The 13,123-nt window shown below is 40.4% G+C and overlaps 1 protein-coding gene across 7 annotated transcripts in view; it reads left to right on the top strand.

Annotated features, from left to right (window-relative positions):
• The window catches only part of ATP13A4 (ATPase 13A4), a 160,196-nt gene that overhangs the window by 50,917 nt on the left and 96,156 nt on the right, over window positions 1-13,123 (top strand). For all 7 annotated transcript variants that reach the window (XR_014824548.1, XR_014824550.1, XR_014824549.1 and 4 more), the window contains one exon: window positions 10,328-10,474. Coding sequence is in view for 4 of the 7 variants with exons in the window: in XM_084990722.1 (XP_084846848.1) it covers window positions 10,328-10,474 (147 nt within the window). In the remaining 3 variants the exon portion in view is untranslated. The remainder of the gene's footprint in view (window positions 1-10,327; window positions 10,475-13,123) is intronic.

Below are 13,123 nucleotides of genomic sequence, written 5' to 3'. Positions count from 1 at the left end.
GTCCACATATCCTGTGTTAATCAAAAAATAATGTGGGAGGCTGCACATAAGAAAAGTTTATTTGGAGTCTTAAGGATGGAGATTCTGGAGACAGATTTGCATAATCCCAAAAGAGTGTTCTGGGGTGGAGAGAGTTACAGGCTTGTAATAATAAAAAGCCATAACTGTCCAAAGTTTCCTGGAGAGAATTATGACTGACTCTGACACAAGTCAGAAATCACAGGAGTTCCCGTCGTGGCGCAGTGGTTAACGAATCCGACTAGGAACCATGAGGTTGCGGGTTCGGTCCCTGCCCTTGCTCAGTGGGTTCAGGATCCGGCGTTGCCGTGAGCTGTGGTGTAGGTTGCAGACACGGCTCGGATCCCACGTTGCTGTGGCTCTGGCTTTGGCCGGAGACTACAGCTCCGATTGGACCCCTAGCCTGGGAACCTCCATATGCCGCGGGAGCGGCCCAAAGAAATAGCAAAAAGAGAAAAAAAAAAAAAAAAAAAGAAATCACAGAGCAGGGATCCCATAAGACAATAGACTAATGTGAGTTATCTGAGGGTAAAGATCTGAGAAGTATTTTGAGTTTCTGGCAGGTGTTGTGGATGACTTCACCAGGTCAAAAAGTCAGATGCTATCCAGGCTCAGAGGTGCATAAGTCACACTGTCTTACTGGCCTCCTCCTGGCTCCATTTGAGAGAGCTCGCCCACAGTACTGACTCCACTTTGACTTTCCTTTCACATTTCTCCCCCTTTTTTTTTTTTTTGTCTTTTCTAGGGCTGCCCCCACGGCATATGGAGGTTCCCAGGCTAGGGGTCAAATTGGAGCTGTAGCCGCCGGCCTACGCCAGAGCCACAGCAACGTCGGATCTGAGCCGCGTCTGCGACCTACACCATAGCTCACGGCAATGCCGGATCCTTAACCCACTGAGCAGACCAAGGATCGAACCTGCAACCTCATGGTTTCTAGTCGGATTCGTTAACCACTGAGCCATGACGGGAACTTCACACATTTCTCCCTTTTGATAGAGATCTTTCTTTAGAAAGTATTGATGATCAACCATTTGGTTATTTGGCATTGCTATCAACTCCCTTTGACACTGGGAAGACTCATTCCTGGAGAGTCTTGTCCCACTAAGGAGCATGAGAGGTAGTTATATGGGCAGTGAATACTTTTTTAGAGAGCTCATGGCCACACTTGAGCAATAAAGAGCCAACTAAGAAGTGTGTCTTAGGTGGTGTACAAAATAGGAGAAATTCATAGGTCTCTATCAGGAGTATTTGTGTAGGAGTGGCCAATCATCTCCAGATGTGGAGCTATTATTTTCCCTGTGAAAGGCAACAAAGAGAGAACAAATCAGAAAAGTGATTAGCTGGGTTGGGGACCTGGTGTTGCCATGAGCTGTGGTGTAGATCATAGATGAGGCTTGGATCCCGCATTGCTGTGGCTGTGGTATAGGCCAGCAGCTGAAGCTCCTATTTGACCCCCAGCCTGGGAACTTCCATATGTTATGGGTGTGGGCCTAAAAAACCAAAAAAAAAAAAAAAGAAAAAGAAAAGAAAGAAAAAAGAAAACTGATCAGTATAACTAGTTGCAATCCCAATACGCCACCAAGTCCAGCAGGGAGCCAGCTGAAGAAGATTTCTAGATGTCAGAATCAAAGCCTGTTTTGTAGTTTTAAATGTCTCTGATGATGCCATCAGGTGAAGGGCAATTTTAGTTCTCTGCGACTCCAAGTTAAAAGAATGGGAGAAAAACTGTTAGTTTAAGGAGTCATAGCCAGGTATTGGAGGAAACAAGAATAATTCAAGATCTAGTCTAGTTTGTAAGTAAATACCAAAACCTCAAAGATGATTAATAGCACTAGAACTTAATAGTCACGAAGGTGTATTACTGAGACCTAATATTTCTCCCTAAAATCAAACTGACCAATTAAGTCAAATATAGCCAAATTAAGACAAATTTGTATGCAAAATGTGTCTGTTTTCAATAAACATTACTTGATTATTTACATAAGTGTACTAGGAGTAGCAACTGATCATACAGGCTTTTAAAAATTGGCTTTGCTGGAATTTTTCACAAGGAATCTCAGACCAAATTTTTAAAAGGCCTCTCCAGACCAGAAAAGCAAGTAAGAACGTGCCATCAGACTCTGACTGCAATACCTACAGATTGGGGTGAATTCTTCCATTCTTGAGATCCTCCAAATATCTTGAGGTTCCTGCACCTGCTAGGAACTGACCTTCCTTACTCAGCTGGTAAGGCTTCTGGGAACCCTGTCAGAAAGGTGCCAGACAGATATTTCCAAGAGTCTTTATTGGGCCTTTGAGATATAAATATTCTACCTCATCTTCTCAGGGAACTGTTATCTGAACCATCTCCAATCTGGGGGTGGGGGTTGGGGAATGGAAAGGAAAGGAGAGGAAAAGAGAACTTTTTTTTTTTTTTTTTTTTTGTCTTTTTGCCTTTTCTTGAGCCACTCCCGTGGCATATGGAGGTTCCCAGGCTAGGTGTCGAGTCTGAGCTGTAGCCACTGGCCTATGCCAGAGCCACAGCAATGCCGGATCTGAGCTGCGTCTGCGAAGTACACCACAGCTCACGGCAACACTGGATCCTTAAACCACTGAGCAAGGCCAGGGACCGAACCCACAACCTCATGGCTCCTAGTCGGATTCATTAACCACTGTGTCACGACGGGAACTCCAGGACTCTCTTACCCCATCAGCCTGCTTAAAATTCCTTGTCAAGGGTAAATGCAATCTTATCCGTCTTCCCCACATATAATAAAATACTTTAGCCATCTGAGTGAGCAGATATAATTTATTCCAACACTTGTTTACAAAGCAGTGAGTTTACTGTACCTGACTCATGACTAAAGTTTTGAAATGAAAACTATGAGATATCTGTCTGTGCCTATTTGGAGATGTTTCTACTCTTGGATGGTATTACCAAAATTTCTAGAAGAGTTCTATTTAATTGGCTTTAAAAAATTAAGCACTTAAAATAAATTTTCAGAAATACAGTCATATATTTCTAATCCAAATGAGTTTCAGGGTCACATGATCTGGGTAATATTTAGTATTAAATTAATATTCAGTATTAAATTGAATTGGTTTAATTAATACAGACATTCCTTTAGAGTCATTAACAGTTAAGTAGAATACTCTTCTTGTAGCTTGGTTTACTAAAAGTCTAGAAAGCTCATGTTATCTTTGTTACAAAATTTGTTGGCTGTAAAAGTAACTTGGTATATTTTCACAAGCAAATTAAATAAATATAAGTGGGATAAAAGTTTTTAGGTGAACTCTCTAAGAATAATTATGTTTTATGATGTGTCTACCTCAAAATAGTTCCCCCAAACTGGTAACTTGAAATTTTAGAGTTTTGCTAAATTAAGTTAAATGATGGAAATATATTAAATATCTAGACCATCCCCAAATAAAATAAGGAATCGAAACATTAATTATTGAATATAGGCTTCTTTTTACAGAGAAACTAAAGATATTTGGGGCTATTGGTAAATACATTTGGTGCCATACTGCAAAGTGTTCTATAAGAAAGTATAGGTTTTTTAAAATTATAAAAGTAATTACGTTTGCCAATCTACAAACTACTAATGTAAAACAGCTCATAATGGCTTATTTATTAGTTTTCACTAAACATTAATGTTTCTAGGGCTTAAAATTCCAAACTAATATATACTAATATTAGTCTAATTAAAACTACTTCATTAATAAGGAAAAATTTTTGTATTCAAGGAAAAAAATTTTTAAAGGTACAAAGAATGGCAATGCATTTTGTTAAGGGAAAAGAAAGTAGTTTTGTTCTAAAGCTGGTTATTTCTAAATGAGAAAGAAAACAAAGAGGAAGCTAAAATACAAAGCTGTTGAAAGTTTGTGGAAAAATTTTTTAGAAAAGAATTTTGTGTGCCGTCAGGACTGGCTAAAATTGTTATGAATTTAATTAAATGAGTAAGTTTTAATATCAAAAGTAAACTGGTGTAAAATTTGTTTTTTCTCTACATTAAAAGGACAAAGTTGGAGTTCTTTTGTGGTGCAGCAGGCTAAGGACCCAGTGTTGTCACTGCATGCCAGGGTGTGCCCCCCCCAAAAAAACCAACAACAAAGGACAAAGTTTTTGAGATTATTTGTCTGGCTTTAATGAGAAATTGTAAACAAAGATTTTCTTTACCTTTAGTGTAATCTATCTAGAAAAACAAAGATTCTATGTTTTGTAGCTAAGGCTTTTAAAAACTGTATAAACTTTTATATTTAGCTATGAAGTCTTTGTTATTTTGGTTAAATGAATAACTAAGCATTGTTTCACAGTGACTTATGATCCTATTTGACCAAGTGTTTTAAAGGAAAAAAAACTTTCAATATTTTTAACAAACTTACCAAAATTAAATACTAAATGAAGTTGTTTTTTTCTTTTTCTTTTTCTTTTTTTCTTTTTTTTTGTCTTTTCTAGGGCTGCATTAGGTTGTACATGTAAGTTCCCAGGCTAGGGGTCTATCAGAGCTGTAGCCGCTGGCCTACACCACAGCCACAGCAACACCAGATCTGAGTCTCGTCTGCGACCTACACCACAGCTCATGGCAATGCCGGGTCCTTAACCCACTGAGTGAGGCCAGGGATGGAACCCAAAACCTCACGTTTCCTAGTTGGATTTGTTAACCACTGAGCCACAACGGGAATTCCTAAATGAATTTTTTTTTTTTTACTTAAAACTAACTTTGACACATGAGATGTTTCTTTCCAGAAAGACTTTTGTTTCCTTAGGGTCAGAATTTTTAAAAAGTGGTTTTTGTTTTTGTTTTTCAAAATGGCCATAATCATTGTATACTTTTTCATTAAGCCCTTAGGACTGTTGCCTTCTGCAGGGGATCTGTCTTGGTATCATAAAAAGAAAGTTCAGAGAGAGATGGAGAACATTGTGGTGGACATTCAGAGGAACAGGAAAGAGCAGAGGCAGAGAGAGAATGAGAGTTAGAGAGACAGAGAACTCTCAGAAGGAATTTCCAGTTCTGAAATCCATACAGATAATTGTGAGTTAGTTTCTCTGAAGCAAGCAATAGTGGATTCATTCCTTTTTTTTTTTTTTGAGGCCTCAAAATACCAACTGAAATATGCTTCCATTCTTATCTTTGATCCTTTTTCTAATTAACTGCACAGACAAACAAATTTAGGAATTTCCTAGGAGCCCCTTGTTGGCCAGTTAAATTGTAAATCATTCCAGGTAATCACAATCCAGTAAGACAGATACTGGCAGGACTAAGGTCTATAGTTCTCATATATAAAACCAGCAGAAACTCCATAAGGAGGCCACTCTGCAGCCTTGCCCTTAGGGAGTGAATGTCTCATATTCCAAGCATAATTACTTACCAGAAAAAAAAAAAAAAAAAAAAAAAGAAATCTTGGGAACCGAAGTTGGCAACCCAAACAAAACAGGAAGCGAAATCCCAAAGGCCCCTGGAGCAAGACAGACAAAATGGGAAGGAAGGCTCTGAAAGACAGTAGCTGACAAGAGAGGACACCTAATAAACTAGCACCTCTACTGAAGAGGGAGGTCCCAGTGTGGGAGGACGGACTGCCAAGTGCTGGGATGGTGGAGGGGACACAAAGCACTCTAGACTAGCGTAGGTACCTTACTCAGATCCAAGACAGTGTGTCTCCATGTGAAAAATACTGATTTCTTAACGTCCCTTTGGAACGTTGCAGTGGGTTATTGTTTTCTTTTTAAGGCAATGCTCAGAAGTATGACACATTGTGGAGTGAACTCCTACACAAAAGGATAAGTCATAGCACTGGCCTGAACTTGAAGGGATCACTGCTTTTAAATTCTGAGAGATGAGGGGCTTATTGCAAATGGTTGAAAGAAGATAAGCAAGGTCACTCACTTCATTCAGTATAAAAGTTACCCTGGCATTTCCAGGCTCAGAAATTGCAAGGCCAGAGGAAATAAAAAAAAAAAAAATGCCTGGGTTTGCTTCTCTATCTTTCGGTCCAGGGTCAAACATAAGTCTCCTGTGTACATTCAATTTTTTGAAATCCACTCTTGAATTATTTTAAATCCTACTATTCTAGAGTTCAAGGAGTGGCCTGGTTAATTCTCTTGGTAAAGAGGAGGTAAAGCCTGGTCAATGAGACTCGAGGTGTTACAAAGTCTACATTCGCCAGGCAAACAATTTGGATTATCTGCATTACAAAGCGATTATTTCAAGTGGTAGCTCTTCTGGTGCACTTAGGTATTTTACAAATCATTACTTGCTTGAGGGGACTGGGAAACAGACTTAAGTGGAAATGGACTTTTGCAGGTAAATATACTTCTTTTCCAGAAAGGAAAAAAAAAAAATAGACTCTTAGAGATTCTAAAGTTTCCTTAAATGGAAAATAAATCCCTATTTACAGAAAGAACTCAGGAACAACATACTGTGGAAAAGAAGTTCAGAGCTATACCCAACCAGCCTTTGTCACACTCAGCTGTGGGCCAGGTCATTTTATATTATTGTGTTTTATTCTTTAAACATCCATGAAATACGTATTATCATCTCTACTTTCTGGATAGAGAAAATTAGGTGGAGAGAGTTGCAATGATTTTTTTCAGTGTGGTTCGGAGTTGAGATTTGAACTCATAAAGGAGCTTATGATCTTTCTACATTGTACAAAACTGAGCTGAAAATGGAGAGAAGCTGGTATCACCCAGAGAGACCACCTCGCAGTGACAGAGTTTCCCATGCTTTCTTTGCCTTATTTCCCCCTTAAGAGTTTTTGTGAATTTCTTTAAATTTTCTTTAATTTTTAATGAAATTTTAATGTAATTTAATTTATTTATTTTTAGCCACACCCTGGCATGCAGACGTTCCTGGGCCAGGTATCGAACCCAAGCCACAGCAGTGACGATGCTGAATCCTTAACCTCTAGACCAACAAGGAACTCCTACAAACTTTTATACAATTTTTAAAGGTTACATTCCATTTATAGTTTTTAAAATATGAATGATTTTACAGCATTTTACCAGAGTAGTAAACAAGAGAAAAGTCAGTGATGCTATCTAAGAAAAGTGTCTCACTATGGCATCTTTATTTAGCCTAAGGAATCCTATTCTGTGGAGTTCCTGTCATGGCTCACTGGTAATGAATCTGACTAGGATCCCTGAGGACTTGGGTTTGGTCCCTGGCCTCACTCAGTGGTTCAAGGACCTGGCGTTGCCATGAGCTGTGGTGTAGTTCGCAGATGCGGCTCGGATCTGACGTTGTTTTGGCTGTGGTGTAGGTCGGCAGCTGCAGCTCTGATTTGACCACTACCCTGGGAACCTCCATATGCCGTGGGTGCTGCCTTAAAAAGACAAAAAACAAACAAACAAACAAAACCCACCAAGATGAATCCCAGCCTTTAATAGTCACCTAGACTAAGGCATGCGGTCGGTGTCTTGGGTTAACACTGGCCTGTGAGAGATTTCCCTTTGTTGGAACTGCAGTCTTGAGGTCTGTCTGCTCTCACACTGGGTCAGAGGGTGACAGCTCGATTTTGGGAATCAGGTCCTCTGTTGCTAGGAGATGAGAGGTTCTGAGAAAAGGGATGCTATTTGTCACACAGTCTAGAATTCAAGGGTTTTTTTTTATATGAGCCACAAACACCACAGGACAACTTGTTAAAATAAAGAGGGAAGGAGCCAAGACTTGGAGTGGGAAGATCTGGCCTCGGATCTCTGCTCCCCCTTGCTGCCCAAACCAGACTGGCTTGGGCAAATCGCAGCCTTGATGATGAAGAGTTTTCTCCCCTGCAAAATGGAGACCATAATACCAACTTTGGAGAATTGTGAGCCTAATATAAGACAACAGACACGAAAAGCTTTTATGAACTGTTAAGTCATCATTTGAGAATTAGCAGTTCATATTATTTTGCTTCCTGTAAGGGGACCAAGAATGGCTTGTCATTCTAACTGTCTTCACTTGGTGGCCAGAAGTCTCTGGTCCAGATGCCACTTTTATATTGTGTGTTCCTATTTATATACAAATTATGTGTTTTTTTACCAAGGGTTTCATTGAAACTCTGTTCTTTGGCAATCCTAGTTCTAGCTGCATATAAAAATAGACCAATCAAGTTGTATTTTCAAACAAAATGTAGACTAGGGCAGAGGGTAAATGGGGCTGGGGGATGAGGATGTCACACCCCTGCTGTAATGGTTACCTCCTGTGACTCAGTTTCCTCACTTGTTGAGTGAGGATGATAATGAATAGGAATGACCTCATAAGTTCTCTGAGCTTTTAATGAAATAATACACATAGAACATAGAAAGTGCAAAATAAGTGTTTATTATTTTTATTACTGTTATTGCTAGAAACTGAAAGTTCTTCTCATGACAGAGAGACCACATTACCTTTCAGTGTGGTCAAAGGTGAAGCTACATAATGCTGAGCTATGTCAGGCTGTGTTCTAGGGAGGTGGGTTATTCCACAATATCTAGAACACATCCACCAGTTCCGTGACTTAGTCCTTGGCTGTGTAGCCATCTTCTGTCCTTCTTAGGCTCTGGAGACCACTCCATGCAAATGTGATTTGACTTGATTTAGCAATGTTTTTAAAAATGAGGTAATGTAGAAGTTCCTGGGCCAGGGATGGAGCCCGAACCACAGCACTAACCAGAGTCGCCGCTGGACTGTTAACCCACCAATTTTACTGATTTTTCAAATTAATTTATTAGTTGACAAATTTCTACTAAGGTTTTTCCTTCTTTCCCTCCCTTCTCTCCCTCTTTTTCCTCCCCTCCCCTCTCCTTTCTTTTCTTTTCCTTTCCTCCCTTCCTTTCTCCTCCCTACTTCCTTTGCTTTGCTTTCTTTGTTTCTTTCCCTCCTCCCTCCTCTCTTGTCTCTCTCTCTCAGAATCTGTGCTAGGCCTGGCTGGAGCACAGACACCCATCAGACACGCATCCCTACCCAAGAGGAGTGATAAAGTGAAGGGGCAAAGGGCGATGCAGGGAGTTGGACTGTGGTAAGAAGCTCAAGTGCCCTGATGGTTTGGAGGAAAAATGCCTCAGAGACATTAGAGAGGTTCCCAGGACATGAACTTTGAGCTGGACCCTGAAGGATGGTGAGGATCTAGTCCTGTAAAGACTTAAAGAAAGGAGAGAAGCCTGCAACATTCCAGGCTAAGGAAGCAGCAGGAGCAAAGGCATGGTGCTGGGCTCCTCCTGAGGAGATTCAATGTAAGAGACTTAGCTACAACTACTATGCTTTCTGTCTGCTTTTTGCAGAGTCAGCTCAGACATGCTCCCTGGTAAAAGTGGGTGTGGTGGAGACAATCCCCGGCTCTGACCTACATTCCTCAGGCATCAGAGTCTTTCCCAAGCTTGAATTCCCCGGCCGCTCTTCCTGGCTCCCAAGGTTTACCAGACATCCAAGTGGAATTTATGTGTAGCATTTACCCGTTCAGAAAATAACCACTGTTATTATCAAGTCAATCTCTAAGGGACCATTGTGGTACTTGTTACTCAATCTAGCGCTGCTCCCTCTAGTTTTATTCTGTGATGGAGTCATCAGTGAACTGCAAAGGGAAGCAGCTTCAATTAGGCTCCTGCACAAAGGGCCCTCAGTGCCTCCGGTGCTAACATCCTGACAATTACCCTTGGGCAGGTTCAGTCCAGGCGTTCGTTCGGTCTTTTCTCCATCCATTCATCAGACTCTCACTGAGCAGGCTGCAAATCATCATGTGGATGGGATATAAAGGATGGCAAAACAGGGTCCCTACCTTCAAGGTAGTCTGGAAGAACTAAGAGAAGGCAAGGCAGAAGGTAACTGGGAGCACGACAGGGGGACCATGAGAATCTTTTGCCGTTAGTACAGTGACAGTCCTGTTGTTCTCGACACCCTCCTCCTCCCCCAGGAGAATGTTAACGGGGTTGTTTTGGAAGAGGTGGAATTATAGCTAAGCCTCAAAACAGGGGGATGGTTCAGTTGGCCTGGTTTCCTCACCCTCGAGACCTGCAGAAACACTTTGGAATGCTTGCTTGGGTTTTTTGTTTGTTTACTGTGCAATTTGCATCTGACCATAGCCCCGTGGTTGGAGGGTAATTGGGAAAACTGGAACCTGCCTCATGAGTCCTGAGCGTTGCTGTGTGTGCCCGTGCTTCATATTCACACCCTGATTCCTCTGTAAGTGATGATAACTTTTTCACTCAAGGCTCTAGATCTCCCACCTTTCAGAGGCAAATCATCCTGTCAAGGGTGTTTATTAACACCGTTAAGGTACAGAATGACATTAAAACAATGTTTTTCAGGTTGAATTTTAGCCTGATGACTTCTCTTAACTTCACGGGGGGCTTCCGTGTTTATTTCCTCAGGATGAATTCCAAACTTACTCTCGGAAAAAGGTAGCGTGGATCTGCCTGTCGGCATTAAACAGCACATTTCGCCTCACTCCTGACCACCCTCTCATCACAGATGAGGAGTATATCATAAACAGAGCCATAAGAAAGCCAGACTTGAAGGTAAGTACCTATGTGTCTATTGCAGATGCTAGAGAAAGTTCATCTTTTTTTCCCGCCGAATGTAAGTTTAAACTCATAGACAGCAAATATTTTAGAATAACTATAAATGGAGTATAACCTTTAAAAACTGTGAATCACTGTATTTTACACCTGTAACTTAAGATTGTACAGCAGCTGTATTTCAATTTAAAAAAAAGATTAAATTCAGGTCCTCCTCTGTGCCGGTCTTTGACAGTGTAGAACATTGCTAAGAACATGGATTTTTTAAATTTATTTATTTAAATTTATTTTTGCGTTGGAATATAGTTGCTTTACAATATTGTGCTACCTTCAGGTGTACAGTAAAGTGGCTCAGTTATGCATGTACATATACACATATCCATTTTTTTTTCAGATTCTTTTCCCATATAGGTTAGTGCAGGATATTGAATGGAGTTCTCTGTGCTATGCAGTAGGTCAGATCTTGGAGCTACACAGAGCTTGGTTCAGATTTCAGCCTCATTGTTCTAAACTGTGCAATCTTGGATCAAGGACCAAACTCTGCTGAGCCTCAGTTTTCTCATGTACAAAATGACGATAGTGCCTCCCTCCAATATTAATTGATGAAATTTAATTAATTAAGAAATACAAAGATCGATACGGTGGCGGGTACATAGTAGATGCTTACTGTATATTAGCTCTTGGTAGCATCATGCCCTGTATGATCATTGGTGCAATAGCGTTTGTCTTATAGTAAAGGCAGCCCCCTAAGAATATCCTGAGAAATTTGCTATGTCTGTAAAATGATCTTGTTTTGAATTCTGTCATCCAAATGTATTTGGGTTACTCCCTTCTCATCATATTAAATTATTAGTACTTGGATTATGACCAGTTAACACTGATATGAAAAACACATTTTATAACACAGACTGTTTTCTCTCACATTTATATATGTGTAGACAGCTGCTTAAATTGGTTTTATGGGCTCAAGATCATAATAAAAGGCAATTGCTGAGCAGTTTCTCTACTGTCCATTATTATCACCCAGTTGTCCTAACCACCCAAATAAACGAAAGCAAAAGAGGTCAAGCACCTTCAACCAACAGGCAGCTTAATCTGTTAGATGGCCATTCACCTAGAGATGTAGGTATCCCCACGGACATGACCTCCGAGTATTATTGACTTCTACCATCTTTAATTGCATTAAACAATAGGGATTGCATTAAACAATGCATTAAACAACGGGCAGTCAAATGAAGAAATAGTCAAATAGACAAACAAAATGTGAGGAGGGGGCAGAGGTCTTGAAATGGAAAGTGCTGACACCCAGGCTTGATATCTTCATTTGCCAGCATATGGCATAGGGAATTTGGTTGGTTACGGCCTCCCTGAGCTTTGAGCTTTTTATATATAAGAATAGTAATGTCTTCTCTGCCTGTTTCTCAGGACTGTTGTGAACCTGAAGTGAGAAGATCAATAAAAAGGTGATTTGTGAGCAGTCATGAGCTATATTCATAGGAAGGACTGAAACTTTTTAGAAAATTGGAAGAGCTGTCACAGGCTCAGCCATGGCAACAATGATAACAATAACAACAAGACAATACCAAAATGATAACCATTCAGGGCCATATAGGGGGCGTTTGGAGACTGCAGCAAAGGTAGGCTAAAAGGAGACTCCCAGGGCCATTTTGTAGGACTATATGCAAGATTGAAACTCGGTGCCTAACCTGTTAAACAAGATGCTCCTACAACTTGTTCCAACAAGAAGTGAAGAGCGGAAAACTTGGAGATTGAAAGGATTCCTGTTTCTGAGCAGAAAGATGAAAATCACCCCATAGCAGATCCCTGATTTCCTCAGATTACTGTCTCCTGGTCTGAAGTTCCAGGAAATGAGTAAAGAAATTCCACCCCTGGTAAAATATTATGCTTTACGTCCTCTTACCAACTTCTGGAGCCTCTGAAGGGGTGAGGGAATCTGAGAAACCCCAGGCAGAGACACTTCCTACTTGGGGAATCTCAAAGATATTTAAAAGGTCTATAATGGAGTCATTCTTCTTGCTCTGCCATGAATAGTCTCAGAAATTGTCAGGAGATAATGGGTTTTTCTCTTTTCTGACCTGACATAAAACTTACCAACAACCTCTTTATTCCTCCTCATTTTTGCTGCCTTCATCTGCTGTTTTGGATCTATTATATTTTATAAATTTCTCATAGCCTATTGATCTAGGTTTTCTAACTGAGCAGAGATTCCACATTCTACTATCCTTTGTCTTTTAAATTTTTTTTAACTTGGAATTTTGAACTTAGAGCATTAGTACAGTAGGCAACTCTCACCTTATACAACTTGACTACTGGAGGGATTTTCAGACCATCTTCTGAGACTAGCTTGACTATTGGATCCTTGAGAGAATAGACTTGGGGGCCAGGGGAGCTTGAGTTAAATTTCCAGAGCTGCTTCATAATAGATATGATCTTGGGAAAGTCACTAAATCGGAATGAACTTAAGGGGCAAAGTGGAAATGAAGATAATATCACAGGATGATGAAAAATACTGCCCACCCACCAAGTACTCAGTAAACAGTAGCTGTGACTACAGTCCAGCTCTATTTGCACAATTGCAGAGAATACTGGAAAGGAAAGGAAGATGTGAAGCAAGAAACTTGAGGCTCT

Source organism: Sus scrofa, chromosome 13 (assembly GCF_054392235.1).
Source record: "Sus scrofa isolate SSC_HxYL_T2T_F1_AM1 chromosome 13, Sscrofa_HxYL_maternal_Yorkshire_Landrace_v2.0, whole genome shotgun sequence".
Lineage (NCBI taxonomy): Eukaryota > Metazoa > Chordata > Mammalia > Artiodactyla > Suidae > Sus > Sus scrofa.
The sequence above is the reverse complement of the archived record's forward strand: the minus strand, read 5'-3'. Positions and strand labels throughout refer to the sequence as shown.